Source organism: Carya illinoinensis, chromosome 13, assembly GCF_018687715.1.
Source record: "Carya illinoinensis cultivar Pawnee chromosome 13, C.illinoinensisPawnee_v1, whole genome shotgun sequence".
In the NCBI taxonomy this organism is placed as follows: Eukaryota; Viridiplantae; Streptophyta; class Magnoliopsida; order Fagales; family Juglandaceae; genus Carya; species Carya illinoinensis.
In genome coordinates, this window is record NC_056764.1 from 31,977,912 (window position 1) to 31,990,464 (window position 12,553).

The 12,553-nt window shown below is 39.1% G+C and overlaps 2 protein-coding genes across 2 annotated transcripts; one reads left to right on the forward strand and one right to left on the reverse strand.

Annotated features, from left to right (window-relative positions):
* The first annotated feature begins 741 nt into the window (after nt 1–741).
* Nucleotides 742–4,203, forward strand: LOC122292067 (ETHYLENE INSENSITIVE 3-like 3 protein). Its single transcript, XM_043100267.1, has 3 exons — nt 742–1,133; nt 1,603–3,665; nt 3,759–4,203. Exon 2 carries the CDS (start codon nt 1,846–1,848, stop codon nt 3,628–3,630), a length of 1,785 nt encoding a protein of 594 aa, XP_042956201.1. The 5' UTR covers nt 742–1,133; nt 1,603–1,845; the 3' UTR covers nt 3,631–3,665; nt 3,759–4,203.
* Nucleotides 4,204–4,799: 596 nt separating this feature from the next.
* Nucleotides 4,800–7,477, reverse strand: LOC122291163 (linolenate 9R-lipoxygenase-like). The gene is made up of 3 exons (XM_043098805.1): nt 6,314–7,477; nt 5,664–5,788; nt 4,800–4,938 (listed from the first exon to the last, which is right to left on the reverse strand). The coding sequence occupies exons 1-3, from the start codon at nt 7,475–7,477 to the stop codon at nt 4,800–4,802; spliced, it is 1,428 nt and encodes a 475-aa protein (XP_042954739.1).
* Nucleotides 7,478–12,553: the final 5,076 nt, after the last annotated feature.

The window sequence follows — 12,553 nt, forward strand, 5'->3', positions numbered from 1 at the left end:
ATGCAATTACCTACAACAACATACATATATACAAAATTAAGGATAAATATGTTTTTGGGTCCAGCCGACCGGAGTTGATGTATATTATATTCGAGAATTCTTCCCTTAACCCCAGTCAATGAAAGACTCGTTGGATTACATCTGGGAAAATTAAGGAAAATGGTATGGAAATATATCAGTTTCTTCCTAGAAAATTGCTATCATTTTCTCGAATTAGATGGGATTTTAAAAGATAATAAGTTAACAAAACAACTTTAATTTAGTGTTTCTATTTTCTCTCCAACACCCATGTTTGTTTGTACAGTTAAAAATTAAATAAAATATTATTAGAATGTAATTTTTTTAATATTATTTTATTTTAAAATTAAAAAATTAAATTATTTATTTTATTTTATATAAAAATTTTAAAAAATTATAATAACAATAATAGATGAGATGAAATGATTACTTAACAAAAACATCCCTTAACCTTTTCAAATCAACAAGAAGGTTGGATATATATTTTTAATTTTTGAGAAATATTTATCCCGGTCATGGATAAATTGAGTTTTATTTTTTTGTTAATTTTTTTACTTAATAGTTAAGTAAATATTTTTTAATAAATTTAAAATTTTTATTTTGTTTTTTTTTTAAAATGTTTAATAAATTTTTAAAAAAATTAAAAAAATACAAAAAACAAGAAGATAAAAGTATTTTACCAATTCGGTGACTCGCGCTATGTGGGAGTAACACCATAATTGAGTAGCATTACTCTAATTTTTTCTCTCGAGTCTTTTATGTAAGAAAAATCAACAGAACCACAGAGGGCCCCTTTACGCAAAGACGATGCAGGAGATTACGTCTCGAGAATGGCTGCCTCTGACTCTGAGGTGGTTTTATCCCTTTGTGACACCATAGGCCGCCTACCATCTCTCTCTATCTCTCTAAATTTTGATTTTCTCATTAAATGTTCAGCTGTTTTCTCTGGCCATAATTCACATCCTTTTAGGGATCATCTGTTATCTTCCTCTCTTTTTATATAATCGGCTCGACCAAAGGTCAGCTTCTAAGGGTTTTGCAAATTTCACATTCAAATCTGGGATTTTCCTCCAAAGGATTAAATGATTGAAGTTGAAGAGACGGGCTGAGATTTGGTAAGAAACACGCATCTTATTTTTTTTAACCCAATACCCAGAAATTCAATGGCATGGGTTTTATGTCTATTATTATTTTTCCTACTGAACCATTTTAGTGGTCGAATATCATATGGTTCTATTTTGGGACTTCGCGGGTGTAATTTTGTAGAATTTGAGGTGAATTATTGTATTTCCCTATTAGAAAGATTCAATTTTTGGAAAACTTGAGAGGAGGGGTTTTTCAACAACCAAGTATAGGATTTTGGGTTTTTGCGTATTCATTTCATTTGTTATATTTTGAAGCCCTTCTAGAATTTTTTAACAGGTAGTAGCTGTTTTATTTTACTTTTTTTCCCGGACGAAAGTTAGTCGCTGTTTGAGATAATCAGAAAGATGGGTTTTGGATTTTGTAAAGAAAGGGGGTTATTTTCCAGAATATCTGGGTGTTGTTTGAATTTTATCAATATTTATGCCTGTTTGGTTGCAGAGAAACGGTACGAATAGAGAAGTCAAAATTGGGTATTGATTGCGGGTCGATTTTCATATCCAGTAATATTGAACCTTGGGCTCTTACGGCCAGCTTGATACACCCGTTTGTTTTAGACGAAGAGGGGGGGTTTCATATACTAAGGACTAAAACGACAGAAGTCGTAAGATTGAAAATCTGGTTTTGTTATCTTCCAATAATTTTTTCTTGGTCACCAAGCGGGGGTTATTGTAAGTTGATTCAATGGATCACCTTATGATGGTTGATGACCCATTAGGTGACAGTTCGGATCTAGAAGTTGACGACATAAGGTGTGAAAACATTGCGGAGAAAGATGTGAGTGAGGAAGAGATTGAAGCAGAAGAATTGGAGAGACGAATGTGGAAAGACCGTATCAGACTCAAAAGGATTAAGGAAAGACAGAAGCTTGTAGCGCAACAAGCAGCAGACAAGCAGAAGCCCAAGCAGACCTCTGATCAGGCTCGGAGGAAGAAAATGTCTAGAGCACAAGATGGGATTCTAAAATACATGCTGAAGCTGATGGAAGTGTGCAAAGCTCGTGGATTTGTGTATGGTATCATTCCTGAGAAGGGTAAGCCGGTGAGTGGTGCTTCTGATAACATCAGAGCTTGGTGGAAAGAAAAAGTGAAGTTTGATAAGAATGGGCCAGCAGCCATAGCCAAGCACGAAGCCGAGTGTCTTGCCATGGGGGAGGCAGATAATGTTCGAACTGGGAACTCTCAAAGCAGTCTCCAAGATCTGCAAGATGCAACTCTGGGGTCGCTTTTGTCTTCTTTGATGCAACATTGTGACCCCCCTCAAAGGAGGTTCCCGCTAGAAAGGGGACTTCCGCCACCTTGGTGGCCAACTGGGAATGAAGATTGGTGGGCAAGTTTAGGGCTGTCCCATGGTCAAAGTCCTCCTTATAAGAAGCCACATGATTTGAAGAAGATGTGGAAAGTTGGAGTATTAACAGCTGTGATAAAGCATATGTCTCCTGATATTGCAAAGATAAGGAGGCATATCCGCCAGTCAAAGTGCTTACAGGATAAAATGACAGCAAAAGAGAGTGCAATCTGGTTGGGAGTTTTAAGCCGAGAGGAAGCTCTAATTCGGCAACCTAGTAGTGATAATGGGGCATCTGGTGTAACTGATATGCCACGACGTGGCCGTGGTGAAAATAAGCAAGCTGCAATTAGTAGTGACAGTGACTATGATGTAGATGGTGTTGACGATGGTGTAGGTTCTGTTTCATCTAAAGATGATCGGCGGAATCAACCGACAGATGTAGAAACTTCAGAAAATCTACGGAATGGCATTCCTCCTGTGCAGGATAAAGATCCGGGGGAAAAGCAACCAAGGAGAAAAAGAGCTCGTGTCAGATCTAACCCTTCTGATCAAGTGCCTGCAACAACTCACAATGAACATCTACATTCTGAGCCAAGAATCACTGTGCCTGATGTAAACGATGTCAACGGGCAGTTAGTTGAATTCCAGATCCATGGAGATAGAGAAGAAAATGGTACAGTCAGTGCTTTGAGGCCCCTGGAGAAAGATACTGGTGACCAGCTCCAGCTACCTGCATCTGAATGTAATCGTTTCTCTGATCTACCTTCTGACAATGTAATTTCCACACAGAGCATGTATGTGGACGGGAGGCCGTTGCTTTATCCTGTGGTGCAAAATACTGAGATGCATCATGATGATGCTGGCAACTTTTATAATGACTGGCAGCAGTCTCAGATTGTAATCAATGAACCTCAAATTAGGCCGGAGGAAGTTGGAGTCATACCAATGCTGGATACAAGTGCAAATGAGATTCCTGGAGGAGACCTGCGCTACTATGTAAAAGACACATTTACAAATGAGCAACATCGACCTGTTGATTCACAGTATGGTTCTGGAATTGATAACCTTCCATTAGATTTTGGAGAATTGAACAGCCCCTTCCATCTTGGATTTGATAGCTTGAGTCAATTTGATGACTTTTTACCTGACGAGGACTTGATCCAATACTTTGGTGCATAAAAAATTAGTGCAGCTGATACTTCAGAGCTTAGATTGTAAGTGATCTTTATTGCTAAAGTGGTTCTGAATTTGTTACTCTTTTTTAAGAATTTTGCGTTAACACTTGTTTTGATGTTATTTCTGTCCAGGGACTGCAAAACTTGCTGCATCCATTACTGACCTAGCTTAAGATCTTTCTGCCGACTCATTGGACATGCTTCCAGTTTTGGTGTTTTCATTTATGCATTGGATGAGGGTAAGAACTTATCTGCATGACTCAACATTTGAAATTGAAATGATTAGAGGCATGATCTTTCGCGTTAATACTTTGCCCCACTTCTCTCATTCGGAATGGCAGTTGCAGGGTTCTTGTAAATAATTCAATTTGTTGGACTGGCTAAATTGGGGAAGTCATGATGTGCCCCTCGTTTTCTTTCATGCTATGGATCTGTGTGATTACTTTTGATTTATTCTTGACCCTTCAGTTACCTGAGCAACTTCATTTGGCAATTTATTTAATGTACAAAGTGAGATTGCTTTTTTGGAGTGATCTAATTCATTATTCATTGAAAGGCATAAACTGTCTTTTATGTATTGCTTCTGGCCCTTTCGTGCTTGCGAATCTGTTTTTAGTGCTTTACTAAGGGGGGCAAAAAAAGAATTGGCATAACTGATTTTTTTTTTTAAATTATTATTATTATTTTTTCTTTTGTTTGGAGGGGAGGAGACCTGATCCATGGTTTTAAAGGACTATGCCACTATCTTTAGTAAGGTGTATCCTCTCCCCCAAAACAACACCCCCCCCCCCCCCCCCCCCCCCCCCCCCAAAAAAAAAAAAAAAAAACCCTCTCTCTAAGTGGGGTATGCACCCTTGGTCGAAGACTCGAATCTATAGACTTAATTATGGCAATGACCCCAAGTTCTGGGTCAGTCATGTTTGGCAGTAAGTCCACGCTATGTAAATTTTAGTCTTCCTCCCCACACTCTTCCTCACTTCCACCAGTCAGGAGACTACATTCAGAAAGTAATGAAGGCATTGTAGGGGTCATTAGGCAAAGAAATTTGAATGCTGCCTCTATTTTGAGATAAATGACAAAGTTGAGACTTGCTATGCATGCCTACATTGCATTCATGTCTAACTGGCCTTATATGACAAATATAAGGGCAGTTCCAATTTGAGGAATATTTAATCATTCTTGTGTCATATAAGGCGAGTTCCGATTTGAGGAATATTCACCTGAGGACGAGTCATAATCTTCTAACCATAGCAATCCCTTGATCCATACAAGTGGCCAAATCACTTGCTGGAGCTTGGAGACTTTTAGGCAGCTGATAGTGGCAAAATCAAGCAACAGCTGAATGGAAATAGAACCAAACGAATGAAAGTGAAATGGAGTTGAGAGTTTGGAATTCTTACACACCCCCAATTTTTATTTTGAAGTTCTTTTTTATCCAATTGACAATGTGAGTCTAAGGTTGAGAATACCATGAACAATGTTTGGTATACCTTGGGCTTAGGGTATGCTCCTCCTAGGTCTAAGGTTCATTTTTCTTTGGGTGCAAACAATCTTTAGTGGCTATCGGATTGGGAAATTTTTCCTTGAATTACCCAAGATGCACTTGTGGGAAACACCTTGCCAGGGTCTGTGCAGTCCAAGATTAGTCGGCACGTTGTTCCTGGACATTCGGTTCCAATAAAATAAAAAAAAAAAAAACAAGTTTGTATTAATTTAACTATTTGTGGACATTGTATTGCTTTAGCACTAGTTTTATATGAACTTTGAGTATAAATCCATGTATATAGAATTAGTCTCTTTCCTGATAAAGAAAAAAAAAAAAAAGTGAATACAAAATGTCAGAAATAATACTTTTCTTATACATTGTTGATCAAATGTAGTTATTTTGGCAGTCCAACTGCAGAGAGGGAGCTAGAGAGAGAGAGTTTCCATATCTAGTCTAATAATCTCTATAATATTGGTATTTTATTGAAAGGACCAACCAGACATCTATATTGTTTCATTCAAGATGATACTCACGAGCAACGAGCCCTTCACCTTGACTTAATAATTTCTTCTTTCATGGCGAGGGAGAGAGCGGGAAGGCTGCCCCCATTCTCCACTATCACCCCGGGCATGGTAACAGATCTACTCCCTACAAATCCACCTTCTCCGATCTTGATTTTCCCAAACTTTACTTTCCCTCCTTCACCTTCATATATATGTCCAAATAATAAAGCTTCTTTTCCCACGCATCCACCTCCCTGAATCTCCACCATTTCAGGATTCAATAGAGCTCCCATGCTATCAACATAAGTGCCTTGGTCTAAATCAATATGTGAACCCATGAACTTCATCCATAGGGAAAAGAAGATAGAACCACTTGTCATTTCCATGAAGTAATCGCCGACTAAAGTTCTGAAGGCTTGCCATATGGTGTCCATAAAGACCCGTTTACTCCAAATCAGTATTGTTTCATCTTCTTTCTTCTTTCCCACGAGAACCCATTTTGCAACAACACACGCTAATGCAGCCAAAAGCCCTGAAGATACCCAAAAGAAAGGAAGCAACCAATGCAGTGGAATTTTCTTGGCATCCTTCAAGTTCATAACCCAGCTCAGAGGAGCAAAGATTACCATCCCCATCATGAAATAAGGAAGACCAATCTGTAGTAATGGTTGACCGAAAATAGCCCACAAAGTTTGATACCAAGTCCTAGCAAGGGTTACTGTTTTTGTTTCTTTCTTCTCCAATGTTGCTGCCATTGGACAACCAGAGAGATCTACTTTGACATCGGATTGTTCTAGGAAGATCCTCCAAGACTCTGGAAGAGGTTCACTATTTCGCAAATGCTGACAAATTTCATAGATCAGTGAACGACCATGGTCAATTGAAGCACTCTGGGAGCATGATGAGGCCCTGATGACATCCACCTCATGGCATCGAATAAATGGGTTGAACTCCAGCTCTTCTGACTCCTTCGTGGAGAGATTTTGATCAATATGAATCTCCCCAACATCAATATATGGGAACACGGCCTCATCCCATGGTGTAGTGCAGTCAAGTGCAATGTCACGAGTGGCTTCATCTTGTGGAACCGGTCGGACTTGTAGTTGGAAAATGTAACGGACTCCATCAGGCGAACTCACACGGCGATGGAAATCTTCAGCAAGGAAAAGTAAAGGGTGAGTGTCATTATCGTCTCTAGGAATTGCACCCGTTTCAGGAGGGAGAATTCCAATAGGCTCCACCTTACCAGAGTCTTCATCAATAGTTACATCGTAAGGCCGTATCTTGAATTTTACATACATTTCTTGTCCATCTGTGAATCGGAAGAGCTTACAGATATTTGAGTAGTAATGTAGCTCTACAAATGAATCAGCTTGACGGAGGGAATTCCAGATTGCATCACGCACATGTGGGACTCGCTTAACATGCTCCTCCTTGGCAGCAAGCCCACAAACTAGCCATGTTGCAAAATCAGCTATTGTGCGGGCATAAAATGCCTTGCCCGTTTTTAATGTTAGGTCAAGGAGTGGGGCATCAATGCCTAATTTATCTGGAAGTATTCGCACTGCTGCACCACGTGCATCAATCCTTGCATCATCATCAGCACTTAAACTATTGCTATGTCGAATGATAACAGGATAGCTTTTTCCAGGGCAGAAGATCTTGTGATTAGGTAAACCTTTAATATTGTCGTAGAATTTCAAAAATCCCTTCCCACCCACACCAATTCGATGGAAGTATCTTGTTTTAACCTTCAGAGTTGTGGCAGCCAAATTAGCAGCTAGATTACCAACTATTTTCTTGTATTTCATGTCCATCTCTTCTATCCTTTCATCCAAACCATGCACATTGTTCTTAATCATGATTGGAGTTTGAGATCCAATGTAAACACCACCCTTTTGGAGTAGTGTATTCATTGGAGCAATTGAAAGTGCACCAAGAATAACATCATTTTGAACAATTGAACCAGGGAGGATCAGGCTTTGACTCCCAATAACTGAGTTATCCTGCACCTCAATCTTCCCACGAGTGAACCCCCTGGAGGAGTAAAAGCCAGTAATGATTCGACTAAAGTCACCAAGATGGACGCCTGCGCCTATTGAAATCAGTTGCGGTTCTGAAACTGGGTTGATGGCCCTGATGGAACAATGCTTGCCTATTTTTGCACCCAAAAAGCGCAAGTATATGCAGAATGCTTCCGTTCCAGAGAGGAGCTTTGTAAATCTAAGGTGGCAGGCAATGGTAATTCGATGACGAAGCCATGCTTTCAAGTGGGACTGCTTTGTTTCTTGTTTGATATTGAGAAACCGAGTCAAAGCACATGTGAAGAGACTGAGTATCACGCCATGAGCCAAGTAAGCACAGGTAACTGAGACAGCAAAGTTACTTGAGTTTGAGGGGACTTGGGAAAACGCTATGGTATATGCAATGATGGTGAATGGAATCCAGTGGAAGCTTCCAGATATGCAAAAAAATGTGAAGTGTTGAAGAGAATATGGCTTTCGTGATAGCCAAATGTAGATGAAGTATAAGACAGCTGCTGAGAGAGAACTGAGTAAACCCACTATATAGATACCGATGAATTGGTAAATGACCTCAATTTGAGTCTGACTGGTATCTAGTGGCACTGTACCCTGAAATCAAGTTGAAAGAAAATTAGTTGAGATCATTTTTTATTTGCTTGAAAATGTGATTCTCTTTCTAGGTTGTACATGTAAAGGTATGAAATAGCAAAATATAAACATTTGTAAACATGCTGAGTCTTGAGATAGCAACACATTTAAGGTAGACACAAACTTAAGATTTATTAAGAGGTCGAACTTAAATTGTTTAAGGGCATTGTAAAATGAGAAATAGAAGAATGAACTAACATTGTTGCTATAGCATTTTATTTTCTTCACCTAAGATGATCACCAAAATGGTGAATTGGACAATCTTCTATTTTGCTAAGTGGGTTATTTCTATGGATTCTTTACTTTCAGGAAGTCTGATTATTGATGGAAAAACTATATAGATACAATGATTATAGTTCCTTATACAAGTATTGCTATATAGGAGAATTTTACTAGATAGAGATTTGAATTAGAAAATAATTATGAATAAGGACACATGTAGCTAACTAATATTCAAATGAAGAGACCAAATTACGAAGGCAATGCTTAAGTGTTATTTATGGAGTGGATTGTTTATGTTTCTCTTGTGGGATAAAACGAGTTTACATAGATGGTACATGCCCTCAGCCTTTTTTAATTATTCATAATAGTTGATTAATATTTTTCATGTTTGATGCTAATGCCAAGAAAGGGGATAAAAAATAGTACTTACCTTTTGAACATTGTTGACCATAGTTGATTTAAATAAAGGCTTGCCTTCCTCAACTTTTTGCAATGGTGAGACCTCAACATCTCCTTCCAAAAAACTTCCTTTTTGAATAACAGCATAGGGGCCGATGGAAGAACTTCGGCCAATTCTAATTGGTTGGAAGCTCACGACTCCATTCTTTACCTCATGACTTTGAACCAAGGCACCTTCTGCAATAACAACTCCATCTCCGATAGAAACCAAAGATGGGTCTGTGATGTCAATAGTATCAAGCATAACCGATGATCCAATTCTCGCTCCAAGCATCTCAAACCAATACTTGAGAAACACTGTTCCTCTAAGATGTACGGCAAGAACTTTGGAAGAGACTTCTTGGGCCTTATATAATGCCCACCACTTGACAAAATCTATTGACCAGATAGAAATTTCAGGGGTCAAGGTGTAGTTTGGTCTTAAGAAAGGACCCCCAAATAAGGCAATACAAATACAAGTTGAAAATATGCAAAAGATCCAAGCTAGAGGAGCCAAAGCCATAGAAATCAAATAATCCAACCCAAGAATCCCATCAATTCCAATATCGATGGTTGAGATGAAATTTATAAAGATAGATATGGATAAATAAGCAGGGAAGATCAGCAGACTAGAAACGTATATAAGAGCTAGAAGTTGGAACAATGATATACCCAGTTGTCGGGTTTTTGATACTTCCATCACAAACTCAGCAGACTCAATCTCAATTTCTGGAGTATGATGAGATGGAGAGCTTATGACTTGAGGTTGAGATTTTGTAAGAAGATTTATTGAGAATTTTGCCAAGTCAGAAATGCAAGTTGCAGTGAAGATATCTATAGCCCCAACTGGTACCCCTAGAAAGTCTGAAAGTTTTTTAGCAGCTCTAACCACGCCAATTGAATCAATTCCAAACGACACTAGGTTCTCGGTGCAAGAGATGTTTTGGATTGCAATACCAGTTTGTTCAGAGACTAAAACTCTCAGGAACTCCACAATTTCCTTGTTACTCAGTTTAGGAGAGCTTTCTAGAGAACTTCTTACCAGCCGAGGCCATGGTGTTTTCCCCTCCCCACACGTTCCTGTAGTGAAGGACTGCATCAACGCCCTTTTTTGCAATAATGGTTCTGGTACTATGTTTAGAGTGCCATCAACAAACTGCTTGAGACATTCAAACCTTTTAATCTTTCCCGAGGTAGTTTTACTAATTGTTCTGGGCTTAATCAGCTTGACTGTAGCAACACTAATCCCATGCTCCTCTGCAACTCGAGTTTGAATATGTTCAATAACGTCCTTACCAACATGTTTACCATCCCTAACCTCTGCTACCACAACCAAACCAACCTCATCAGAGCCGTCTGGAACTAAAATCCCTTTTGCCGATAGGATTTCCTCAGGAACGCCAATGACAGCACAACAACCTGGGCGTAGAAGTTCAGATGAGGTCTCAACTGTTTTCTCTACATCTGCTGAGTAAATATTTCTTCCAGCTACAATGATAAGATCCTTGATTCTTCCAGTGATGAATAGCTTTCTGTCAATTATACGTCCTAAGTCTCCAGTTCTTGTATATTTACGTGCAGGATGAGTTTGAAGCTCATTTTCAAAAGTTTTGTGGCTCAGTTCTTCCCTTCCCCAATATCCAATTCCCGCGCTTGGACTACTAATCCAAATCTCTCCTTCCTTCCCACCTTCTTTGATTTCCTCACCAGTGTCAGGATTGACTATTCTAATGTCGACATCCGTATTATTTGGATCCGCATACCCACAACACACTCTTCCTTGCCAGTCCACTAAAATAGGATTCTCTTCTCCAAATGCACAGCTGACAAAAACACAATTTTCTGCCAAGCCATACCCCGGAGCCATTACCTCTTCAGAGAGGCCAAAAGGATGAGTAAGTTCAACAAACCTTTTCAGAGTTTTTTGCCTAACTGGTTCAGCAGCAATCATGAGAAAAACCATAGAAGAAAGGTCATATTTATGAGCCTTCTCTTTGTCTGACTCTAGTCTACGGATCATTAGTTCAAAAGCAAAATTTGGGCCAGCACTGTGTGTAGCATGATACTTGCTCATGGTTTGAAGCCATAGGAGTGGGTTCTTGATAAATGTCAATGGTGAAAATAGAATTGCAGATCCACCACTAACAAGAGCTGTAAATATTCCTCCAATCAATCCCATATCATGGTATTGGGGAAGCCAACTTACTAGTACAGTCTTTGAGGTGCTCTTATATCTCCTTCGCATCAATTTCACATTATGAATGAGCCCACCATGAGTTATCATGACTCCTTTGGCATCCCCAGTTGAACCAGAAGTGAATTGTAGAAAACATATATCACTTGGCCGAGATTCAGATTGATTAGCTAGATATTCTGAAATCAAGTTCTTGGAGGTTTTAACCCAAGAATCTGTATGCAACCATGGAAGATTTGGCCAATGTGCTGAGCATTTTCCCTTCTTTCCTGTCAAGGAGATCAAATTCTTCATAGCACCTGCCCGAACTGCTGAGTGATAACCAATAGTTGATAGAATCGCCACTGCACCACATGATTTGGCAATGTTTTCAATCTTCAAAAGTGCTTGCCCACCTCTTTGCATAGGGTCTGGGGGAAGAACTGGGACTGGTATGATTTTAGCTCTTAGGCATCCAAAGAAGGCATCGATGAAGTCCAGACCGGGGACATGGACTAGGAGAACTCTGTCACCAAGCTTGATAATTGGTTTTCGACTTGTCAAGAGCTTCTGGGAAATACAAGAAGCGTTAGCATGAAGTTCTTGGTAAGTCCTTTGGCACACCACTGTGCCTTCTTCATTAATCCAAGTATAGAGAGTTTTGTTTTGAGTGACTCCATGCGTTCCCCAATGCTTCAAATAGCCGTTAAGGGAAGACAAATCTGGAAACTCCACTCTTGGAAATTCTTCTAATACATTGGGGCTCTTTTTCCATGATTTTTCTCTCAAGGGAAATAGACTCTGTAAGGGAAAAAAAGAATTTGTCAATCATAGTATTTCTTATTTTTATATTGATCAATTAGAATATTAAAATGTCAAACTACCTTGACATAAGGGAACATTGGCATAGAATTGTTATTTGCAAAATGCTTGCAAACTAAAGCCATTGCATATGAAGAATTTCTCTCCGTAAGCTCAAATGCCATGAGCCCACCTACATAGTATGTGTTCCTTCGCCCCTGAAGTTTAGACTCCAATTTGTCATAAAACCCATCCTTCATATCTGCATTTAAATTTTGAATTTAAATTTCAGAAATGCTTCCTCTATTGGGAAGGCCGGATACAAAAAAACACGTCATTCTCATACCTTGGCTACAAACATGAGGAAAGTATTTAAATCTCCTTTGTAGAACCACCTCTTCTACTTCTCCCCCCATAGTTTTAACTGCATTGATTGCAAGCTCAGTGACAGTCGGCCCCATAATATTAGCGGAGTTGCCATAGGACCAAAACAAGAAAATATTCGTGTTAGCATAGAATCTCTGCATTGCAACTGGATTGCCAATTGTTGTAGGATCATCCATATATTCACCAAAGTAATAAAACCCCAAGGGCAAATGTTCTAGCCCTTTTATCTTCAAAACAGTGGTGTA